The sequence below is a fragment of the Melanerpes formicivorus genome, unplaced genomic scaffold (assembly GCF_026170545.1).
Source record: "Melanerpes formicivorus ecotype bairdi unplaced genomic scaffold, bMelFor1.0.p_v2 SCAF_4, whole genome shotgun sequence".
NCBI lineage: Eukaryota > Metazoa > Chordata > Aves > Piciformes > Picidae > Melanerpes > Melanerpes formicivorus.
In genome coordinates this window covers 14,866,578-14,890,620 of record NW_027142356.1, presented here as the reverse complement: position 1 = coordinate 14,890,620, position 24,043 = coordinate 14,866,578, and the positions used below count along the sequence as shown (strand labels likewise).

Genomic DNA, 24,043 nt, shown 5'->3' with positions numbered 1-24,043 from the left:
TGTGTAAACTTGGGCTGACTGCAAAAACCTATTTGACTTTTTAGAGGTTGAAATTAACTTCCAGTTGCACATTAACCAAGTCCTAAAAGCAGATGTACTTGCAAAGGTGTTTTAGACAGTATGTGGAAGTCCATGACAACTAATTAGGTATTTGAGAACATTAGAAGTTCACACATATGAACACAATAAATGGCATATGTTGTGTTTTCCCTGAAGGGTCTCACAGAACAGCAAAAGCTGGCCGGGGCTGGAAAAGATCCAAGCGCTCCCGTGAGGCTTATTTCCCTCTCTTGGCCTAAACTCCCCTAGAGGCCGTGCGCCTCCCCCAACTATCATCACAACCCCACAGCACCAGCCTGCCGCTTACCAGGGCGGAGGCGGGACTGCCCCGCCGCGGCAGCACCACCCCTAAGTGAGCGGCTGATTTGAACAAGGCGGCAGCCATGGTTGAGGGTCCGGGCTGTAAGCTCTACGCAGAGAAGCTGCGGGCGCAGCTGCGGCGGGGCCAGGCGGTGCGGAGCGCGCGGGGCAGCGCCCTGCCAGCCACAGCCAGCAACGCGGTGAGGAACTAGACTAGGGCAGGAGCTCAGTTCAGCTCAGATGGGCCGGGACGGGTCGGGTCGGGTCGGGTCGGATCGGTCGGGCCAGGCCAGGCCAGGGGTGAGGAGACAGCCCTCCTCTGCTCAGAAACGGGGCCGGGCAGGGGGACGCAATATCTGATGTCCTGAGTGTACGCGGCAGTAAACACCGCCAGGCTAGGGGGAGAGCAAATTAACCTAGGAGCCACTAGAGCGCAGCGCTGTCAGGTCTGAGCTCAGGAGAAGGAGAGACGTGAGCTGCCTGTGGTCTCCCAGACCGCCCAGTGGCTGCGCAGAGATCCTGAGCCCCGACTACCGCCCCCTGGCGGTGGGGAGGAGTGTGCCCGTGGCTACTGTTTGTTTCTTTAAAATGTTAAGATATTATTGCGATTAGCATAATAAATAAGCCATAGCAGATTGGATATGTCAAAAGCAGCTGAAGCTATGGAAACATAAAATATTTGGGAAATAATGAAGGAAAACGTCTAGAGTTGCTCTTGCTCACTCAGGATAAATTTTAAAATGTCGTTGAGTTTTCATAGTCTTGGAAGTCATTACCAAGTCTGGACAAAACATGATGAGCAAAAGGTATAGTTGGCCTGCCAAAAAGGACGTTTTAGTTCTATAACTAAAACAACAACAACAAAACCCACACACAAACCCCACAAACCAATTAAAAAAAAAAACCCCAAAACCCCCCAAAACTCTACAACAAAAACTAGACTAGCTATTTAAATAAATAAGGAATGTGACATCTGCTCTCAGTTTGCACACTATATAATTTACCTGCTAGATTTTATCCTTTCTGTTGGCAGCATAAAATAATTCACCAGTGTGAAACTCTGCTGGGGCTGGTAAGACATGTATAAGTTCAAGGTGAAATATTTTTTTTTGGGGGGAAAAAAAAGTTATTTTTCAATCTCAGTTACTTCTTAGTTTGAACAAACCTCAGTGTCTCAAAATAAACCTTGTTGCATACTGACTTTAATATATTTATTGGAAAGGGTGACGTGCTGCTTATGAGAGAGCAAACTTTTGCTTCATATTTTGATAAAAGGCAAAGTAGATGATGTTGATGTTATGCATTTTAGTTTTTTAAAATTTTCTACTTGACAGAATAGTTTTATAGCTATTACCTAAATGTGGATTGTTTCAAGGTAACAATATGGTGAGAGATTGCAGAGTAGCTCTGAAATTTCACTGACTAGCTCATTTGTCAGAGTTCCTTTCATATATATTTTCATGGCAATTGAATCTTGTGATTGAAGCACATATCTGTGCCTTGTGTCTGGGGCTCTGATAACAGCAAGTTTCAGCAGGTTCTGGGGTCCTTGGAGTACTGCTTAGGGGAACCTTGACAAGCTGAGAAAAATGGGATGGCAGAAATTGAAGTTCAGCATTTTCAAGACTTACAGAGTCCTGCACTTGGAATACAATAATGTCATGCAATGACACAGGCCTTGATGCTGGTCAGATGGAAAATGGCTCCACAGAATAAAAAAAAAAGGACCTAGGGTCCCATATCAGTAGACATCATATCCTTAGTGTGCTGTTTAAGGAATAGGGTCAGACCCATACTGGGCTGTGCTAGGGTCAATGTAGGTAGCAGGCTGAGGAGAGTAATCCTTCCCTTTCATCAGATGTTTCAAGGTTACTTCTGGATTATTGTGTCCAGTTTTTGACTCCTCAGTAGGAAAAAGACAACTTACTAGACTAAGTCCCCTGGTATTATTAGTAGGCTAAAGCACATGATGCACAAGGAAAAGCCGATAGAACTGGGGTTTTATTGCTCTTCAACTACATGAAAGGGAGATATGTGGGAGGCAGAGCTAGACTCTCATCAGAGGTACACAGGAAGATGAGAGGTAGCAGATGCCAGTAGCATTAGGAGAAATTTGTAGTAGATATTAGGAAAATCTTTCTACCACAGTAGTCAAACCCTAGAACAATGACCCAGGTAGCTGCAAGTCTTCATCCCTGGAGCTACTCTGAAGTTGACCAAATGAGGCCCTGGACTGGCTGACTTAAGTCAGTCCTTCTTTGAGCATGCGTTTGAACCAGATAACCTGCAAATGTCTCTCTTACAATTTCAGTGGTTTCCTGTGCTAAGCAAGGAAAGATTATTGCTTCAATTTCACGACTATCTTTTTATTGTTGTGTGGTACTGTCCCACCTGCTGTTCAGTATCTTCTGAGATTAGACGTCCAGCTAGCAGGGAGAGATATGTCTGTGGGCTCAGACTTTTCAGGAATACACAATGCCCCATGCGAAACACTGAAACGTTTTGTTAGCTTGGATAAAAATCCAGCGAGAGGCATTTGGAAAAGAGTGTAGGTCTATGAATGGCAGAACTGACACTGGCTAGTATTTCACACTCAAATTATACCTGTATAGCATACATAAGCCTGAAACTCTTGTTAATATATGACTTGAACGAAAAGGCATAAAATACCCTTATAAAAAAGATGTATTGTTTTAATTTGGAAAAGAACGGTCTAAGTTATGGTATCATTAGCAATAGTAACTGTCTGTTTCATGGGATTGTAAATATCACTGATTTTGATAGAGCTGCTTAAAGAGAAAAGGTTTAATATTGGCCAGTTTGGAAAATTAATTAGTACAGCCACTTGCTGAATGTGTACTCATGATATAATCACAGATTGCATTGAGTTGGAAAGGACCCTCAAAGGTCATCTTATCCAACCCCCTCGCAGTGAGCACGATCACCTCCAACTAGATCAGGCTGTCCAGGGCCACACTGAGTCTGATCTTGAATGTGTCCAGGGATGGGGCCTCAACCGCATCCCTGGGCAGCCTGTTCCAGTATTTTTCCACTCTCATTTTCTTCCTTATATCCATCCTAAATCTACCCTGCTCCAGTTTAAAAACATTGCCCCTCATCCTATCACTACAAGCCCTTCTAAACAGTCCTTCCCTAGGTATAAGGTCTTTCCAGAGCCTGCTCCTCTCCAGCTTGAGTAATCCCAATTTTTTCAGCCTTTCAGCCCTCCTCTGTACCTGCTCCAGCAGGTCCATGTCTCTCTTGTGCTGAGGGACCCAGAGCTGGACGAAGTAGTCTAGGTGAGGTCTCACAAGAGCGGAGTGACAGAATCACCTCTTTCAACCTTCTGGCCAGGCTCTCTTGACCAAAGTAGGCTAATCAAAGTAGTATAAATTCTATTTTAATCTCTTTCTGTGTATTCATTTTCAGCAAACTGCTGCAAGTGAGGAGAAAACCTCGGGTCATGATTTCCTTTTTGGATGTGTTTACAAGGGAGTGGAGACATTGGGAAAGGAACTTTTTATGTATTTTGATCAGAAAGCTTTGAGGTAAGAGGCCAGAAAAAGGCTTCCTATGTGTTCAGACTGTACATATGTGGAAAGGAGGGGTCAACTTGTTACTGTAGGCTTTAGAGATTTTAAAATTAATGTTACAAGAAATTTCTAAGCAGCTTCTCTGCCATGCTGGCAATACTGGATAAGGTCACATTTTCAGTTAATTTATCACTTCATTCTTAGTCTAAGATTCCATGTAAAGCTGTCTGGAAAAGAGAGTTATTCCTTGAAAAACCTAGTTTCAAACATGAAATTGCATTTTCTAGGGACAAAACCCTGAGAAGTGCATGAAGTTACAGTTACTGAATATCCTTCACTACAAATTGTACAAATTGTACTCATTTAGCTTTCCTTAAGAAATGTAGACTTAGGTTCTGTACTTAATTTTTAATGATTCAATTGCTCTGATAATAAACTCATGTGAAAAACTTGTCAAACACAAGATATTCTGTATGGATACATTTATGCTGCCTTTCTTTTTTTAAACACTATTAACATCTCCTTGGTTTGGAAGTATGGTTTGAAATTTGGCAGGTGAGTTGTTTGGCTGTAACAAAGGTTAACTCTTAACTTTCTAGTGAAATCACATCTAAACAAATGGTAAACCTGCTAAATTGTGTGTTCATGCTTTGCAGAGCTTGTTAGGGGTTTGTTGACATGTTCAGGATTTTGTCATGTGCTTTAACCCCTTGAGCATCTTGTACCAAGGTTGTATTTGGGATCTAGTTTACACAATGTATTTGTGTACTCCAAAGTCAACTAAAAATAGATTTCATTCTTTATGGTAGTTAGCACAGAATACATAAGTAAGGCTCTTATATTTAATAGGTAAGGCTTGCATTGGATGTTTTTCTTTTACCCTGCTTGCAATAGAATTCTAACCTTTCTGAACCCTTAAAAGAGAAAACAACATCAATTCTACATTCAGTGTGGGCTTCGTTACTGAGTGACTGATCTTGAACAAAGGTGTAAAGTTGTTATTTTTGTTAATTTAGAACTGATAATATCTACAAATACCTCACAAATCTGTGACATAATATTTTGCCATTGTCACTGCTGTTACAGGAGAGAGATGGAACTGAAAATCCTTGGCTGCAATTATAAGCGTTTACAGTGGTTCCATACTGGATAAATACAGGCTATGATATATTAGTAATTACCTGGCATGATATGCAGACTGATCTTTGGTAGCAGGGTCCTGCTGTTTATCAGATATAGTGCTATATGCTTATGTCTTCTGTTAGAGAAATGCAACTAATCTTAAAAGTACATTCCAGTCTTTACATGACAATCATACAAGTAACTAGTAGAACAGGACTGCATATGTGTTTAAAGGTATCCATATTAGTGAAGAGTAGGATTGATTATGGTCCTAATCAGTTTCTCTCCTTTGTATTGTGCTTTATTTAACTGAACCACAGAAGAAAAAGCAGTTTTTTAAAAGAAAAAGATAAGTCAGTTATAAGGGAATATTAGAAAAAAGTAAGAAAAGGTAACAGATACAGATGTTAGCCTTTTTTAAGTGACCTACATGTGTTACATCATCAGAAGAAGTTATTACTAAGGGATTTCAGTAAGTAACTTGCAAAATTTCTCTTCAGAAAGAAAGAAAACATGGCTAAGTTATAGTATGGAAAATACAATCTTTTGTACCCAGAAAGAGCGTAAATAACTCTTAAGCTTTCTAGCCACTGTAATAACTTACTGTACTTAAGGAAAATAATTTTAATTTATCATTTGAAAAATCTTAAAAAGTTCATCAATTCATCAATTATTATAACTTTAGGAACTGTATTTAAAAAATCTCTTATGTCAGTTATTTGACTGGAAACGTATAAGTTATGTACAGAAAAAGCCTCCTCTACACAGAAGGCAGAAGTTATTAATCTGATAATGAAGATATTCATGCTCTTGTTTTAAAAATGCACATCTTAAAGATGTTGAGAAGGGGTAGAGGAAGGCTTCAGAAAATGCATCTTATAACAGTTAAGGATTGCTATTGGAAGAGGAAATAAGGAATATGCTTTCACAGGATGTATTATTTCTTTATTGAAGTTAACTTTTAAATATAGGACATCTTTGTCATGAGGAGGGTTACCAACATGTGGATTCTTTACATAGCTTCTCAACATAACAAAACCAGCTTTTATCATGTGCTAAAATTACCAATATAAAGCTGGTAGTCATGCTGGAATAATATTAGTCAGACAAGTCTTGTGAAAGACTATACCATGAAGGGTAATTAACTGATTTTATGCTCCTGGTTTTTCTCAAGTGGGGAATGACTGCCTGGTGGGAGATGATAACCTGGCCATGAAATTGTTTTATACAGTTTGGCTACTGTTTGCCTGAATTGCACATGAGGAGGATGCTTCTGAAGTGTTGCCATGTTGTAGACAGCAATTAGTAAATGAAGTTCAGTGTATCTGCAATCCATGGTGGGCAGTGGAAGTGCCTTTTTTTTTTTTTTCCTTGACTACAAATGAGCAATGACACCCTAAAAATTGAGTACTTTTACTTTTTGATGTCCAGTTAAACAAGGGCATTAAAGCCACTGAGGCAAGTTGAGATTTTAAGAGAAGTCTGGGTTTTGTTGTGTTTGGTTTTGTTTTTTCGCCATAAATCAGAGAAGGATGAAAAAATCCTGATACTTGTGAGTTGCGCAGGAGAGACTTGTGTGGACTGCAAGTTTTGACATAGAAATGATACAGCTATGTGAAAGAAGTTGGCCAGATTTTAGTTTCTATGGTGTGCTGCTCATGTAATTATCAAGTGATAAATGGTTTGGAAAAGTTTCTGAAAACTAATGATGCACTTAACGTTTTTGCATAACTGAAAACAGACAAAAATATTCTTTGGAAAGAGATAATTGTTGGCTGTAAATCCCTTAAAGGAAAGACATCTACTCTATTGAATGAGAATTACCTCTTGGCCCTTAGAGCTTGATCATAAAAATTGCCTGGTTTTTACATTTCCTTACAATAGTTTGAGAGTGTTGATATTAATACTGTATTTTTATGGGGGAAAAATAAATAAAGAGATCCTTACAGTATTATGTAGCACTAAATAATTCAAACCCCTCACCTTTTTACTTTGAAACAACAAAAAATCTTCAACTCCTTACTTCTAGCTATCATTGAATAACAGGTTCTAGATTTAATGTGGCTTTTCTATTTTAATTAAAATGAGAAGATACGTATTTTGCCCTAATTGGGGACATCAAAGATAATGAAACACTGAAGTGAAATTCTGTGAATTTCTTGAAGTTTTTCACTTTAAATGCATAGCCATGACTGAATTATTTTTTCTAGTCATGAACTGATGAATCATTAAGTTAGCTAACAGTTGTGCTTCTTAATGCTCCTTTTAAATGGGATCTTACTAAATGAAGCCATCAGTTGCTATTTCTTTAAAAATAACTTTCTGGAAGGAAGCATTTAGTGTATTACTAATTGGTAGCAAGATGCAAGAGTTTAGTTTAAAAAGAAATTTGACTAGTTAAGCCTGTGCAGTTCTGCTGACAGTGCTTGAGAACTGGAAATAGCTACTAAACATCAGAGTGGCTGAAATAACTGCATTACCTGAAGTGACTTATAAGAAGAGAGTTTTGGAAAGACACAGATTTTTAAAAAGTGAAAACAATGAGTAAATGCTATGAGAAAATTAGATTGAGCATAGTCTGAATAGAATAGAATAGAATAGAATAGACCAGGTTGGAAGAGACCTTCAAGATCATCGTGTCCAACCTATCATCCAACACCACCTAATCAACTAACCCATGCAACCAAGCACCCTGTCAAGTATCCTCCTGACCACCTCCAGTGATGGCGACTCCACCACCTCCTCGGGCAGCCCATAATGCCAGCTCCTGAAATGTAACAGAGGGGCTGAAAGAAAATACATAAATGATGTAGTGTTTCTTTGGTTATTTGTGTAGTTTAAATATTTTTTGCAGCTACAAAATAATTTAGCTTTTGTAATATACAGTGTATAGAAGTAGGATAGTCCTGTGTTTCATGTGGGGTTTTGGGTTTTTTTGTGGTTTTGTGTTGGTTGGCTGTGTTAGTTTGTTTTGTTTTGGTATTTTTTTTAAGGACTTGAATGTGCTAGGTGTATTTATAATAAATAAAATACATGAGACCATAGTCAAACGTGTCCTTTGCTCAAGTATACTTGCTCACAGTAGGATATATTATAAAATGTAAGACCTCTTAAAGCACTAGTAACCTGTAAAAGGAATGCTTGAAAGAGTCTGTTCCACTCCTTTACCATGTGTGCATTTTTCATTTTATTTCTTTTATTAATTTTTAATTGACCTGCAGGTTTTGCCTTGGTCGGAGGCAAAGAAAATCAGGAAACAACATATGGCAGATGTTAATTGTCATGGCGTGGCTGAAAGTGGCTTTGATATGATAACAATTTTGGAAATATGGGGATTGAAATATTTAGTTTCATACCAGGTGAATTCTGCCTGATTTAACAGAAAATTGTCTGGTAAAGTAGCCTCATTTCTTTCAGTCTCCCTGTGGACTTAAGGACCTATGCTGGAAGACCAACGAGTCAAGTGAGAAAGTTTCTCAGTGTGATACATCAAAAAAATGTTACTTAATGATCAGATTTGGCTTTTGTATAATGAAGGCCACAGGAGAACTGCTGTTTTGAAATGATTTTCATGGAGGAGGGTTCTTTGGGAGTTGAGCACTATGTAAGCAGGTAGTTCGTTGCCATGTTACTGTTAATTACTGTTTATGTGCCCGTGAAATGATTTGGTTAGATAAGAACAGTTCATAACATAAAAAAATAGCCTAGTTGGAAACATCGTTGAAATACTCATAAGAACTCTTTTTCTCTGAGGATTCACTTTGGTATGAATGGTTCCATGCGAATTAATCCTGATGGAAAAAAAGACAGAAATGGAGCACTACCAGTTTTGGAGATACAGCTCACCAAGGACACTGTCTGTTTTTACGAGGTGACAGCAGAGTACAGGTAAAGCAGAAACTAGCCAAATTAAACACAGCATGTTTTTTTCTTTATATAACATTATTTTAAGGGCATTGTGAAAACTCACACACAAACTAAGGTCTTGGATACAAAGAAACAAAACTTTCTAAAGGTATCACATTTATTGGTATGGTAATTTAATTTTGTTACTTTTGTGTCTGAGTTTTCATACAGTTAAAGTAGTTCCATGCCATAGACTTAGTGCAAACACTGGGAAGAAATGTTGTATTAATTCAATTCTTAGTCTTGGATGCTGAAGCCCATTGCCTCTTAATTTCCATGCTAGTCTCACTTCCTACTTCCCTAAGAAGAGTAAGACCTGTGATGGTTAGCAGTTTCGTATAGTTATGATCTCAAGGTTCTGTTTTTATTATTTTTCTTTTTGCAAGCAAATTGGTATGATTGTTCTAATTTACTTTAAATGGATGATTTTGACTATCAGCATTGTACTTCTCACTCCTAATAATCAAAACATAGCAATCTTTACTTTAAAGGACTTGAGGCTTGGGTGAAAAGGAGTGTGTAAATTCAAGTAACAAATATATGCATATTTAACATTACAAGACATAGAAGCTTATGTAAATCTGACACTTCTTGTGCTGTTGTATTTGCAAATGATTATGCTTAAACTAATGAAATCAAGGTTTAAGAAAACATATCTTGGATTGTGGTGTTTTGTGGTGTAAGTACGGGACCATGTATCCGTACAATTAGCTATATTTGATGGCCCAAAACTGGGGGTTTTGCATCTTGGAAGTAGTTCCAAAGCAAGGACCCAGCAATTATTTTTCAAACCAATATGAACAAAAAGAAGGTGATTTCTTGTATCTTGGACAAGATGTGTGTTCCATGTATGTATCATTGACCTGTTTTTGGAAGGGGTGGTTGATGTAATTTCCATGCCTCTTCCTGTACTTTCAAGGTTCTGTTACTTGCATGTAGCATTCCCTTATAGTTTGATGTGTTGTTTTAAAAATCATACTGCTATGTTAGCATATAATTAAAAATAATCTATTTTTCTTTTCCAGAAGTGCAGCTGAGTGTGAGCAGAAAGTAAGAATGATGGAAAGCTTGGATGTCTGTTCTCCAAAGTTTAGCTTCTCCAGAGCAGAAACTGAGATTAAACAGCAGAAAAACCGTATGCTGTGTGATGTGTTACTGGATCAAACAGTATTACCTGGAGTGGGAAATATCATAAAAAACGAAGCACTTTTTGACAGTGGTCTTTGTCCCGCTGTTAAGGTGGGTGACACCAAAATATCTTCATATTTATATAATATTTTTCCATCTTCTTGCCTTTATTTTATAGTCTGTCATTTCTTAAGTTATTCTAAGAAACTAATGTTTTATCATTATAGTTAATAATGTAACTTTCTTTGCCACAGCAGTAGTTGCTGCTGTTCCTGCCTCACGGAGTGAGGGGGGTGGAGTTAAGTCTTCTCTCTTACAACTTTATCTGGCATTCTTTTGTACTACCATTAAATTGTCAGCCTTTATAGGACATATATAAAGGACAGTGAAGAGTGCTCAGGTAGTCTTTGTTCAGTTACTACCCAAAAATAGCCTATGTGGTAGAGCTGATTATTTTTACAGCTGCTTCAATTCCTTTCCTGCTAGTTGGCATTGTTTGCTTTTCTAGTATAGTTTACCATACTTTTTTTTTAAGATCCTCAACCAAGCATCTCCATACTGTGGTTGAAAAGAAGTCTGATGTTTCCAAAAGCAGTAACAGAAAGCAGTAGAAGATAGTAACTGAACAGTTGGGTTTTTTTAAGCATAGTATTTCTGAAAGTTTTTCATAGGATCAGTCTGGATGTTAATTGTGTCTGCAGTGTCAGCTGGCAGAAGGTGGAAAAATGTGACTTAAGGTTTTGAGTTCTTAACAAAAATGTATTTGGGTTAAACAAGCTCTCTTATTTGGTGCCTTCAGCTCAAGTATTTTTCCTGAAGATCATAGGAAAGAGCCTCTGATGATAAATGGGTTTTATCACAGTCCATGAGGAAGTTAAAAGGAAATTAATGAGTTGTTAGCTACATATGATTCCTGTGATCAGGAACTCGTAGGTCAATGCAGAAGATGACAGCTCAGGTTTTTACCTTATGTCTTGCACAGATGATTAGGTGACCTGCCTGGTGGATGTGGGGAGGCCTGTGGATGTGGTCTACCTGGACCTCAGCAACGCCATTGACACCGTCCCCCATAGCAAACTCCTGGCCAAGTTGTCAGCCCATGGCTTGGACGGGAGCACACTGTGACGGGTTAGGAACTGGCTGGAGGACCGAGCCCAGAGAGTGGTGGTGAATGGTGCCACATCCAGCTGGCAGCCAGTCACTAGTGGTGTGCCCCAAGGATCAGTGCTGGGCCCCATGCTCTTTAACATCTTTATTGATGATCTGGATGAGGGCATTGAGTCCATCATCAGTAAATTTGCGGATGACACCAAGCTGGGGGCAGGAGTTGATCTGCTGGAGGGTAGAGAGGCTCTGCAGAGGGACCTCGACAGGCTGGACAGATGGGCAGAATCCGACAGCATGAGATTTGACACATCCAAGTGCTGGGTTCTGCACATTGGCCACAAGAACCCCATGCAGTGCTACAGGCTGGGGTCAGAGTGGCTGGAGAGCGGCCAGGCAGAGAGGGACCTGGGGGTGCTGGTCGATGGTAGGCTGAACATGAGCCTGCAGTGTGCCCAGGCAGCCAAGAGGGCCAATGGCATCCTGGCCTGCATCAGGAACAGTGTGGCCAGCAGGAGCAGGGAGGTCATTCTGCCCCTGTACACTGTACTGGTTAGGCCACACCTCGAGTACTGTGTCCAGTTCTGGGCCCCTCAGCTTAGGAAGGATGTTGACTTGCTGGAGTGTGTCCAGAGAAGGGCAACGAAGTTGGTGAGGGGTTTGGAACACAAGCCCTATGAGGAAAGACTGAGGGAGCTGGGGTTGCTTAGCTGGGAGAAGAGGAGACTCAGGGGTGACCTTATTGCTGTCTACAACTACCTGAAGGGAGGTTGTAGACAGGCGGATGATGGTCTCTTCTCCCAGGCAGCCAGTACCGGAACAAGAGGACACAGTCTCAGGCTGCGCCAGGGGAGGTTTAGGTTGGATGTTAGGAAGAAGTTCTATACAGAAAGAGTGATTTCCCATTGGAATGGGCTGGCCAAGGAGGTGGTGGAGTCGCTGTCATTGGTTTTCGTGAGGAGACTTGATAGGGTGCTTGGTGCCATGGGTTAGTTGTTTAGGTGGGTTGGATTGGTTGATGGGTTGGACATGATGATCTTGAAGGTCTCTTCCAGCCTGGTTTGGTTTATTCTATTCTAAATATTCTAAATAAAGTTTTGATGAGGCAAAGTACATTGGTATTCACACAGTGAGGCTGTGTAGTGTAAAATATTAAAACATACTGGTTTATTGAGATAATGTGAACAGTAAACAGTGTGATTCCATATCAGTTGAAGGTGTTCCAAGTGCCCTTTCACTACAGATCTTTCTGCTGTTGTGCCTTAGCATTGTAATATTCTAAAAAGTATTTCTTGTCTTACAGGTTTGCCAACTGTCAGACGAGCATGTACGTCACTTGGTGAAAATGACACGCGATTTTACCCTGCTTTTTTATAAGGTATTGGCACATGTTTTGGAGAAACCACATACAGTATATTAGATGTATGTGATCATCTAGTGCAAACAGTAAAAAGAGGCAACAGGATGAATATCTCTATGAACAGGAATGTTGGTTTGTGTCTTCTTTGTTGATTGTGAATTGTTGAATGAAAGACGTGAGGGAGTCTAGACTGTGAGAATGTGCACAGCTTGGCCCAGTTGCAGCAGGACAGCTTGACAGTTGCTGCCTGAGGGCCAGAAGAGTTTTGCTATGTGTGCACTGTAATATCACTCTGAACATGTCAGAATTGATGTAAGTTAAGCACGCTCATATGTATGATAACATAAAGGTCACTCTTCAAACTGGGAACTAGAGATTGCCCCAGGGAAGTATGAAGGTAATTCATGTGGCTTGCTTTATGAAACTTGAAATACCAAGTATATTTATTTGAAACTTCTTGTTTCAGTCAGAAAAAAGTTGTTACTTTTTTGGTTGATTGCAAGAGATACATATTTCAGCTTCTCCCTACTGCCACAATATCAGAAGGATTTAATTTCTTCCTCTGTAAACTCTGCAATTCCTGGTTGCTCTCTAACTCTCCAAAACAGAAAAAAGAGAATTTGACCTAACTCTTGTATGTTTTCTTCTTTGAGTTACATGCAGAGAAACAAACAGCAGCAGTGAAATTCTTGTCTGTTTCCTTTGGTATCCGTGTAAGGCAAGGAACTAGTGCTGCTGAAAATTCTCTTTTTGGTAGGCTGGGAAAAGGACACCTAACTTTCCTAATACTGTCTTTTAGTCAGAAGGGCCAGACATGTAATTGTTTAACTACCTGCTTTCCGCCAACCCACTGAAGAGTAGTTTAGTCTGTTGGCTAGGGAAATCTTTTCATTCTCCAAACTTCATAGTGAAGTCTAGCAGTAAAGAGACAGCATCTAGTTCTGCAACAACTATAATGCTAGGAGACTTAAACATGTCCCTGGTGTTTAGACTGATAAGTCTAAACTTTCTGTAGCTCAATTTAGCTATTTTCAAAACTGTTGTAATCTTGGGTTAGGAAGTGGCTGAAGGACCGAGCTCAGAGAGTGGTGGTGAATGGTGCCACATCCAGCTGGTGGCCAGTCACTAGTGGTGTGCCCCAGGGATCAGTGCTGGGCCCCATGCTCTAACATCTTTATTGATGATGTGGATGAGGGCATTGAGTCCATCATCAGTAAATTTGCGGATGACACCAAGCTGGGGGCAGTAGTTGATCTGCTGGAGGGTAGAGAGGCTCTGCAGAGGGACCTGGACAGGCTGGACAGATGGGCAGAATCCAACGGCATGAGATTGAACACATCCAAGTGCTGGGTTCTGCACATTGGCCACAACAACCCCATGCAGTGCTACAGGCTGGGGTCAGAGTGGCTGGAGAGCAGCCAGGCAGAGAGGGACCTGGGGGTGCTGGTTGATGGTAGGCTGAACATGAGCCTGCAGTGTGCCCAGGCAGCCAGGAGTGCCAATGGCATCCTGGCCTGCATCAGGATCAGTGTGGCCAGCAGGAGCAGGGAGGTGATTCTGCTCCTGTACACTACACTGGTTAGGGCGCACCTCGAGTACTGTGTCCAGTTCTTGGCCCCTCAGTTTAAGAAAGATGTTGACTTGCTGGAATGAGTCCAGAGAAGGGCAACAAAGTTGGTGAGGGGGTTGGAACACAAGCCCTATGAGGAAAGACTGAGGGAGCTGGGGTTGCTTAGCCGGGAGAAGAGGAGACTCAGGGGTGACCTTATTGCTGTCTACAACTACCTGAAGGGAGGTTGTAGACAGGCAGAGGTTGGTCTCTTCTCCCAGGCAGCCAGCACCAGAACAAGAGGACACAGTCTCGGGCTGCGCCAGGGGAGGTTTAGGCTGGAGGTTAGGAGGAAGTTCTACACAGAGAGAGTGATTGCCCATTGGAATGGGCTGCCCGAGGAGGTGGTGGAGTTACCATCATTGGAGCTGTTAAGGAGGAGACTTGATAGGGTGCTTGGTTGCATGGTTTAGTTGATTAGGTGGTGTTGGATGATAGGTTGGACAAGATGATCTTGAGAGTCTCTTCCAACCTGGTCTGGTCTAGTCTAGTCTATTCTATTCTTAGCAAATATTCACCAATTAAGAGCTTTCAAAGGAGAGCAAGCCCTCCCTTCACCGTGTTTTTTTAAGGTAAAAATATAATGAAAACTATTAAGAAACTAACTGTAAAGCTTGAGAAAACAAACTGCTTGTGAATACTCAAAGAGATATACTTTAGTAATTCTTTCTGATGGAATTACTAGATTGTACTGGCAAACACATTCTCATTCAGTGAGGCTGATGAATAAGAGCACAGCAAAAGCAAATATGCTGTGCTCAAAGACACCTGTATTCTGGTAGAATTCCAAGCGTCTTCATGCATTATTAATCTAGAGTTATTGAACCCTGCCAGAAATGGGCTAGTGTTGCTGAGCCAGCTGTGATGTTGTTTGAACTGTGCCCAAGCAACTGTGATTTTAGTGCTGAAACTTGTGGCTCTGCAGAGTTGGCTGCATCTCTATGGGGTTTTTCTTGTTTGTTTTTCTGCCAGTTCTAGCTGGTGTATGTCTATATTTACTCTGTGTGGATTGTCTCATAAAATGTGCCTGCTTGTCAGTCCACTGGAGGCTCTTTAGGTCACTGTGCCCTTTGGGTTTGTACTGTACTTAATTTGATTTCCTGCTAGGATCTGGGGAGCTCACCATGTGACTTTTCATGAGCCAACTCGTCTGGCATGGCCAGTGCTGAGATGAAGCTGAGCATCTTTACTGGGTGCTATCTGACTCCTGCAGAATCTCTGGAATATTTCAGTGTTGCTTAGTTCTTTAGGTTTTGGGAAGGTTGATTAACTGAGATCAGGTCTAAGCTGTGGGTTTGGTTCTCTTTAGGGGTGAAGAAAGATGTTTTTTATGTGGTTTATTTTTGTTTTATGTGCTGCATTGATTTCAGTTTATCAGCTCTTTAAGAACACTCCTGCAGGTGCCAGGTCCTGCAGGTGCTGAATCAGAGCTAACTGGTCCAGTTGAGCTCAGAGAAGTCCCTAGCATGCCTGTACCATGCCAATATATTGTGGTTTGGGTTTTTTTTTAGGTGGTCTTTCTCTTATTCCATTATGTGGAGAATTCCAGAGCCTGTTACATCTGATTTAAAGTAATTATTTTCATTAAAGAATATAAAATACAGGTGATAGCCCATATGAATGTGTCATAGTTATGTAGTCATTGAGCTGTTAGTTTATGTGATTCTCTTTTTCTTTAATATTAGCTTCAGTTGAATTGTAGAAGGGATGGCATAAAATTTACACTGTATCTCTGATTTGAGTTCCAAACATGTTCTGTTTTAGTGCCGCAAAACTGGGTCTCCACTCTACAAACACTACAAAGTCTACAAGCGCTCAGCCTGTGCTCAGTGCAGTGGGAAGATCACTATGTGTCGTTTAGGAGAGAACAACAGGATGACTTACTTCTGCCCTCAATGTCAAAAGGCAGATCCCCAGCTTATCAATATTAGGTATGATGGGACTTTGTAACACTTAGAAGCACCAAACTATTTAAGCACCTCAAAGTGCTGTTTTACAGTAAGAGGATGTCACTTCTCAAACAGAATGGATCCTCAGGCATTTTATATTTAAATTTACTTGACTGTGAATTTAGTATTAGTATTTAGAAATTGTTAAAAACTCTTTCTTTGATAATATTTCTTTCAAAGGTCTTGGCATTACTCTAATCAAATGGTAGGAATTACAGAACAATTCAGAGTACTCAGTATTGTTCCCAGCTTCACAAAAAAAATTCACCTTGTTCTTGATGTTATGAATAGAATAGGCTCAGATGTTTGCTCTCAGCTGAGATGAACTGCATAAGGAAGGTAGGAATCAGCACCTCATTCATAGGATAGCCCCTTCAGTTCTGGAATATCTTAATAGCTGTGCATCTATGCAATTTTGTTCTGGCTGTACAGTTATACCGAGAATAATTAAAACTTCAATAAATTCAGAGTACAGTGAATACTGTAGGGTTTAGGTCTCTTGGAATTTTTTTTTTTCCTTCCTCCTTAGCAGGTTTGGAAAGCTTTTACTACAGGCACTTTCAGTTCCATGTGAATTGTGCTAGCATCAGCTTCCTATTTATCTTAGGAAAGCACAAAATGCACAAAGGATCAAAAGGTAAACTGGAATGCTTTTGGAATAAAGCACCTTATTCAACAGTTCTCAAGTACAGCATTATTAATTGAAGTGTTTAAATTCTTAAAGTGAAAAAACCAAAAATGTCCAGCAAGTGCATTAGGAAAAATGCTGGATGAATTCTCAACTATAGTTCTTTAAAAAATTATGTACATATCTTACCAACTGGGTAAGTTCATGTTACATTTAACATGCTAACAATGTCAGTCAGATACTACGATAAAATTAGTCTTTGGTAACATGTAGTGATGGTAAAATAGTAGCTATGATTCTAAACTAGCACATTAACATAGGAGATATTATAATTTACAGGAAAATAAATTAATCTATAAAAGTGTCTGGAGTATAGCTTTTGCTTCTCAGTCACAGCCAGGACATTCCTGAATTTCTTCTGATGAGGAGATCAAAACCACTAGTTAAAAAAAAAGGAAAAGAGAGGGGAGGGGGTAAATGGTAGGGAGTCTGAAAGAGACTGGGGCATTGTGCTGGAGTGTGTATCAGTTATTTCTAATTATTGGTCTGTTTTCATGTAAATGCTTTTATTTTAATTACTTCTGCAGCATTCAGAAGGATTTGCCCTTGAGGTAAAAAAAACACATCGAATTCAAACCATGACATCTAGTCCTAGCTATGATAGGCATGCATAACATTGTGTACTACTTGTTCTTTAGCCCTGTGCATCCCTGCACATAGTGGTGAAATTTGTAGAAGAAACATCGCAAAAGACTAACCTCATTCTTTTATTTCACAGCAAACTTCCAAGTAGAAATAGCCTAATTGGCTGGGCTCATGGCAGGGGGTCACGTTCTAATGAACATGTAGCAAAGAAATCTGAAGAGGAGTGGACGTGTGTGCGCTGTACCCTAATAAACAAACCTTCTGCTGAAATTTGTGATGCCTGTTTGACTTCAAGGCCTGAAGGTATTAAATGGTTGTCTGGAATCTCTACTGGGAAAGGGAGGAGGATTGTAGTTTTGATGTAGTTTTTAGAAACATATGAGTTCTATTGTGAATCATATAACTTTAGTTAATGTCAGATTTTTGGAGAAATCTTGCATGGAAACTGCCTTGTCTTATCTTCTAGCTTTGTGTGCAGGTGGGATTCTGTAGACAAGCCTCTGCAGTGACCTTTGATTTTACTAGGGCAATGAATGAATCAAAATGCCATTCTTTCATCTCTCCCTAAAATCATTGGAGGCTTGCAGCATTTGTCTGATGGAGAAATCACCAGGGGGAAAAAGAGTAATTATCATGGATGAGCAAGATGACTGTGGGTCATCTTGCAAGATGAAGGTGCTAGTCTCTTTTTGGTGGTGTACAGTGATAGGACAAGTAAAAAGAGGTACAAACTAAAACACGAGGTTCCACCTTAACATGAAGAGATGCTTCTTTAAGGTGGGGGTGACAGAACACTGGAACAGGCTGCCCAGAGGGGTAGTGAAGTCACCTACTCTGGAAACTTTCAAGACCCACCTGGATATATTCCTGTGTACCCTGCCCTAGGTGACCCTGCTTTAGCAAGAGGTTTGGACTCAATGATTTCTAGAGGTCCCTCCCACCCCTAAGATTCTTTGATTCTGTGATTCTTTCATATGAACAAAAGCAGTATATTTTGGTACCCTTTTCAAAAGGATGTCAGATTTCTTGGGGGCTGGGTTATTTCCTTCAAGTTCAGAGTAAGGATGATTCTGGATTTCCTCCATGAATTTCTTTTTTGTCTCTTACTGGAGCTTTTAATACTGCTGTCTAGTTCTGGTGGGCAGAAGCAGCTGTGAAATGAGACCTAAAAGGAAGATGGAATGAGTTACATACTAGTGTCTGCAGACTTTTGTATAAAAATTTAGATATTAAGAAGGGATGCGTGAGGTAATGGACAGACTCCACTAAGACTTGTTTTCTGCGTTAAGAGGAGTTTTGTATTCTCTTTTACTTTGTGTGGGAAAAAATGAGTAAATTACTCTGAGGACAGATTTACAAGAAGTTATTTGCATCAAGACTGTTGCTCTGAAACATTTTGAATTGCTACATGTATCACAAGGAACAGAGAGGTGTGCATGTGAGTAGCTTTTTAGGGATAAATCTAATTGTATAATGATTCCATGCTTAAGCTTTTCTACCTCAAAAACTAATTCTCTGCTTACTTGACATTGTCTAGTGAATTATTCAATGAAGTGGCTGAAGCCTGCATACTACAGCTAATTTTTAAAAATGTTTTTATCTCTAGTGCTGCAAAACTACAAGAGGTCATAATAGAGGTCATAAATGTATCACTCTACACAGATTATCACCAATAACTTCTTTTTCCTTAGTTCCAAAGACAGAGAATTTTGAAGATTCTGCAGCCTTAAACTTAATGAAATACCCTTGTAATGAATTTGGAAAACCAAGCACAGAAATAAAGATCAATAGGAAAGCTGCATTTGGAACTACAACCCTTGTCTTAACAGACCTTGGTAACAAAGCTGTTTTGAGAAATGATACCCAAATGTCTGATGGACACTCTCCATGTGCTGCTCCAAAAAGTAACTTTAATCAAATCCAAAACAATGTCTATGAGGCGGGGGTAAGCATAGACAAGGATTGCTCAACACACATAACTGCTACAGCTTTGTCCTCCTGTCAGCAGCCTCTCTCCTTCAAACACATACAGAAGAAACAGAAAGTTCATCACGTACCCTCAGTTCACCAATATAATACAGCAACCAGGTATGTATTCTAAAATGTAACCAAGTCTTTTCATAATCTCATAAACCAGCTTTATCCCTGAAAATTAATGGAATACTGAGCTGTTGGTTTCACACACTGTTGTCTTTGGATTTCTGCCAGAGGTAACTTACTCTTGGGTAACTAAAATTACACTTAAATTTCAAAAGCACTGAATGGCCTGTCACTGGAAAAATCTTGATTATGGCATCTGGCCAGTACTGCTGTTAACTAAGCAGCTGTTCATAATTCGGCTGTTTCCATACAATATGACAGTATGGCTCGAATATATCCACATGTTCAACCTAAGGAGTTGGCTGGTCTTAACACTGTGGATACAATGTCCTTAGAGAGACATTTGAAGTTATTGTGAAAGGTGACAAAAGGAAGATAGCTGAATATTCTAAAGTTGTCACCCAGCTGTGTCTGTAAAGGTACCTTGATGAACCTCCCATGACTGTTTAACTTTCCTCCCTACCCTGTATGTAATTACTTAAACACACTACTCATCTTGAATTTTTATTTACATAGTCCCTTTCAGACACATCCATTCCCTAGCTAAGAGAAATGTGATAACCTGTTAAGACTTGTCAAGGAAAAGTTGGGCAGGCTTACACAACAGTAATGGGAGTGCAAGACATATCACTCAAAGGTAAATTATGTAGGAGAAATGTGACATATTAATGATATGCCATAAAATTCTTGGTCGTGTGTCTGTTCTGAAATATAGAACAGTATATACCAGATCTGAAACAGGATTTCACTGGCTAGCCAGGTTAGGTTTCTTCTTACTGTCAGTAGAGGCCTATAGAGACCAGAGGACATAGATAGGATAATTAAGAATTTGAGCAGTGTGAAGAAGAAATGAGACAGTATCGGTCATAACAGGTAGTTATAGCAAGTCACCAACTTAAACATTTGGTTTTTAAACAAAACCCCTGAAACCTAAAACCAGAAAAAAACAAACCCAAACACTTCATGACAAAAAAACAGCAAAAAAAAAAAAGTTTGGGTTTTTTTCCCTTTTGTTTTAAAGAAGTGTTGAAAGAAAATGCTGATGTCTGCAGGACTACAATACTCCAGACATAAGAGAGCATAAAATTCCTGAGCTGATAACAAGAATGAATATTTTCTTTATTTTCAATAAGGTTTCATCACTGCTTTTCTGCTCTTTAAATATATCAGAAAGCTATACTTTGCAGTATCAATCTCTTTCATGTTACTGTTTTTAAACAGAGCCCTTGTATATTGCAGTCAGGTTATCTCTGTCTCATGAGGAAGAAACTTTATCCTATTCAGAGAATGTTGTTCCACCCTGTCGTCGGGATCACTTTGTGTCTGACTATGACATGGAGCATTACTGTGACTTTTTAGTAAAGTGACTTTTCAGTCTTTCCTGTGAGCCATACAAATACATTCACCCTGGAGTTATTAGTTGGTCTTTTTGCCACTGAGAGAGCAGAATACTCTTAGAATATGTTGAAATTCGGGGTGGGCAGTTTAATAGCAGTGGTAATATTGTATTTTATTTTGTTTTGTAGATTGACTACTTTGAAATAATTTAAGACATGGGCTAATGCTGGGGAAAAATGGTATAATACTTGCAAGAAGAGCACACACTCTTGTCTATGTACTACTAACAGTCATTCAGCTTTAAAGGCACAGTAGGGTGCATTACAAAATGAGTTCTCTTGCTGTCATTGTGTGTACAATGAGTAAGCTGTTGTACTGGTAAGAGAGTTCTTTGGCTGTGTGGTGTTCGTAATTCCTTTAACATTACAGAGGAGTAATTTTGTAACCTGTCATTGCAGCACACCTCAAGCTAACGTGACGGGTGATCTTCGTATGTTGAACATGGGCCATCCCTGCTGCAGCAAACATAAACGCCTCTGCAGCCTCAGAGTTGTGAAAAAGGATGGAGAGAACAAGGGCAGGCAGTTTTATACCTGTCCTCTCCCCAGAGAAACTCAATGTGACTACTTCCAAGTATGTATAAGACTTCAGGGCCAGCTTTCTAATAATTTCTTGTTCCTGTAGCTTCCTTGCCCCAGTAATCTATAACTGTGGGCAGATACAATCCATTTAAAGTTTGCATACTGAACTGAAACAATGAGCAGAATAGCAGTTATAAACCTCCAGTTTTAGTTACTTTTACTGCTGAGAAAGCACCTGCATATGCTGATGCTCTTAATCTGTTTCTGTGTGGTGTAGAACAGATATATAGCAGAAACATTAGTGTGAAGGGACCTGTCCAAGAAAGCTGGCGAGGGACTTTTTAGGATGTTGGGTAGTCATAGGACTAGGGGGAATAGATCCAAGCTAGAGGAGGACAGAGTTAGATTAGTTCTTCACCATAAGGATGGCAAGACAATGGAACAGGTTGCCCAAAGAGGTGGTGGAAGCCCCATCCCTGGAAGTTTTTAAGGTCCGGCTGGATGTGGCTCTGGGCAACCTGATCTAGTGTAAAGTGTCTCTGCCCATGGCAGGGGTATTGGAATTAAATGAGGTTCCTTCCAACCCTGACAATTCTGTGATTCTGTTATTCTGCAATCTGTCCGGGCAGCTGCTCTCACTGCTGCACAAATACCTAACCTGACCTTCCTAGCCAACTCATGGTTCTTGCTCTTAGCTATGAATGTATGTGACTGAGGAGAATTTGACTCTCTTGCCTGCTACCAGGTAGTCAATAGATAAACTCAAGACAAAATTATTATAATGCCTTTGTTTGAAGAAATGTTAACATGAATTAAAGTTAGTCAGTTTAAGTGTGCAGCTGCAATTAATGTTAAAGAAAAATCTAAAATCAGTGATCACAAAAGAGATAAAATTATCTTAATTGCTAGGAAGAGTTTCTTCCTCTCTAGATCTGTCTCTATTACTAATGTTAAAATAAGGCATTCATAACTATCACATGTGCTAAAATTGTGCCTAAAACTTGTTTCTTTTGGCAGTGGGCTGACCTGCATTTTCCATTTTGTAACCATGGCAAACGATGTGTTATGAAGACTGTGCTGAAGATTGGTCCCAATAATGGAAAACAATTTTTTGTTTGTCCACTTGAGAAGGAAAAACAGTGTGGCTTTTTCAAGTGGGCAGAGAATGGGCCACATTTGCAGGCTATTCCTTGAGGGTGATATTCTATTATCTGTTCCTCAGAATGTCTTAAGCACACAACTTTCCTAGTCCTTGCTCGTTTGGTTTGGTTTTGTCTTTTTCCCTGTTCCCAGGTTAATTACTAAAATACCTCCAACAGAACTGCAGATTTGGAAAGACTAATTGTCCATGGTCCTATACACAATAAACACTGCTTTTACACTGCATAGTATTTTGAAATAAACATCTAGTTTGCACTATATTGTGACATACTGCTACACTTGTAATTAAAAAAAAGACTTGTTTCTTTTTTCACATGAATGACACTGAAGTTTGACAGCACTGTGTACTTCCAAGCCTATGTGATTTTTAGAATGAATAAAAAGCCTAAATTAGGATTTTAAGTTGGTAGATTTTCATAAATGTAAACATGTATTTAATAAAAGCATATAAAGAGTCAGTACAGTTGCACAAGATGGATTAACTTTATTTTTAATCCATTGCTATATCAGTCCATGAAGCACATGAAAAAATTCAGGCACTTGAACTTTGTTACTTAAAACTCCAGATAGAGCCTGTCTTGCATATATCCAATTAGATGTATCTGTTTTAAAGTCTCTTCAGAATTACACAGTATGCAGGCCTGACAGCGTTGATGGCAATAAATACTGGAAAAGGCCATTCCTGAGATAGCTGAGTAGAGCTTGATTAATAGTGCTATTTTGTCAAAAATACTAGTCATTGTGTTAATTGCAAGGTTTCAGGTGACAATCAGCTAGCAGGCTCTGCTGATTGAGATGAATCTTTTAATGATAGCTTATGTGATTATACTCAATCACAGATTTCTTAGGCTGCTTGATTGAAGAAATTGCTGATGGAAAAATTCTGAGTTTGGGATTGTTTCCTAGGAACAAGAATGGCACTAAGGTAGAAAACAAGGTGCAGCACTACTGCAGGTTTAGCCACCAACTGGCAGAAGGCTGCAAGCCTGCTCATAACCAGTGCTGAGTCAGCCTCCCCAGTTAACCAGGGCTGCTAAATGGCAAGTTCTTCACATAGCTCCCTCAGTGTTCTCAGGCTGATCCCATCTGGCTCCATAGATTCATGAGCATCTAAATGGAGTACCTGGTTGCTGTTTTGTCTTGGATTATGGAGGCTTTACTCTCCTCACCACTGCCTTCCAGCTCAGAAGGCTGAATACCCTGAGGATAACTAGTCTAACTAGTAAAGACTGGGGCGAAGAAGGCATTAAGTACCTCTGCCCTTTCCTCAGCCTTGGTGGCAGTGTTTCACCCCACATTAGATAAAGTATTTATCTTGCTTTATTAAGAGCATGAAAGTTAGAAATACAATTCATATCCACTGAAACAATGTTCCCTAGATGTTACAAGTAGTAGAAAGCTTTTGTGTTGAAAGTAGGCAATAAAGTCAACAGGAATGACCTGCAAATGCCTTTGTGGCCATTCACACCTAATTTTTGCCACAGTGATAAATACACTGTAGTAATGAAAATTTAGTCTA

At 39.7% G+C, this 24,043-nt stretch overlaps 1 protein-coding gene across 1 annotated transcript; it reads left to right on the top strand.

Moving 5' to 3' along the window:
* The first annotated feature begins 425 nt into the window (after nt 1–425).
* NEIL3 (nei like DNA glycosylase 3) lies at nt 426–22,971 on the top strand. Its single transcript, XM_068137035.1, has 10 exons — nt 426–560; nt 3,790–3,908; nt 8,769–8,903; nt 9,947–10,160; nt 12,457–12,531; nt 15,887–16,053; nt 17,478–17,647; nt 19,036–19,432; nt 21,241–21,415; nt 22,381–22,971. The coding sequence occupies exons 1-10, from the start codon at nt 444–446 to the stop codon at nt 22,555–22,557; spliced, it is 1,746 nt and encodes a 581-aa protein (XP_067993136.1). The 5' UTR covers nt 426–443; the 3' UTR covers nt 22,558–22,971.
* The last annotated feature ends 1,072 nt before the right edge of the window (nt 22,972–24,043 follow it).

What these genes read in the sequence shown, in the direction of transcription:
- NEIL3 (XM_068137035.1), top strand. Translation starts at nt 444, where the DNA reads ATGGTTGAGGGTCCGGGCTGTAAGCTCTACGCAGAGAAGCTGCGGGCG. An exon ending in GAGGTGACAGCAGAGTACAG is followed by an intron (nt 8,904 to 9,946) that starts GTAAAGCAGAAA and finishes TTTCTTTTCCAG; the next exon opens with AAGTGCAGCTGAGTGTGAGC. An exon ending in GTCTTTGTCCCGCTGTTAAG is followed by an intron (nt 10,161 to 12,456) that starts GTGGGTGACACC and finishes CTTGTCTTACAG; the next exon opens with GTTTGCCAACTGTCAGACGA.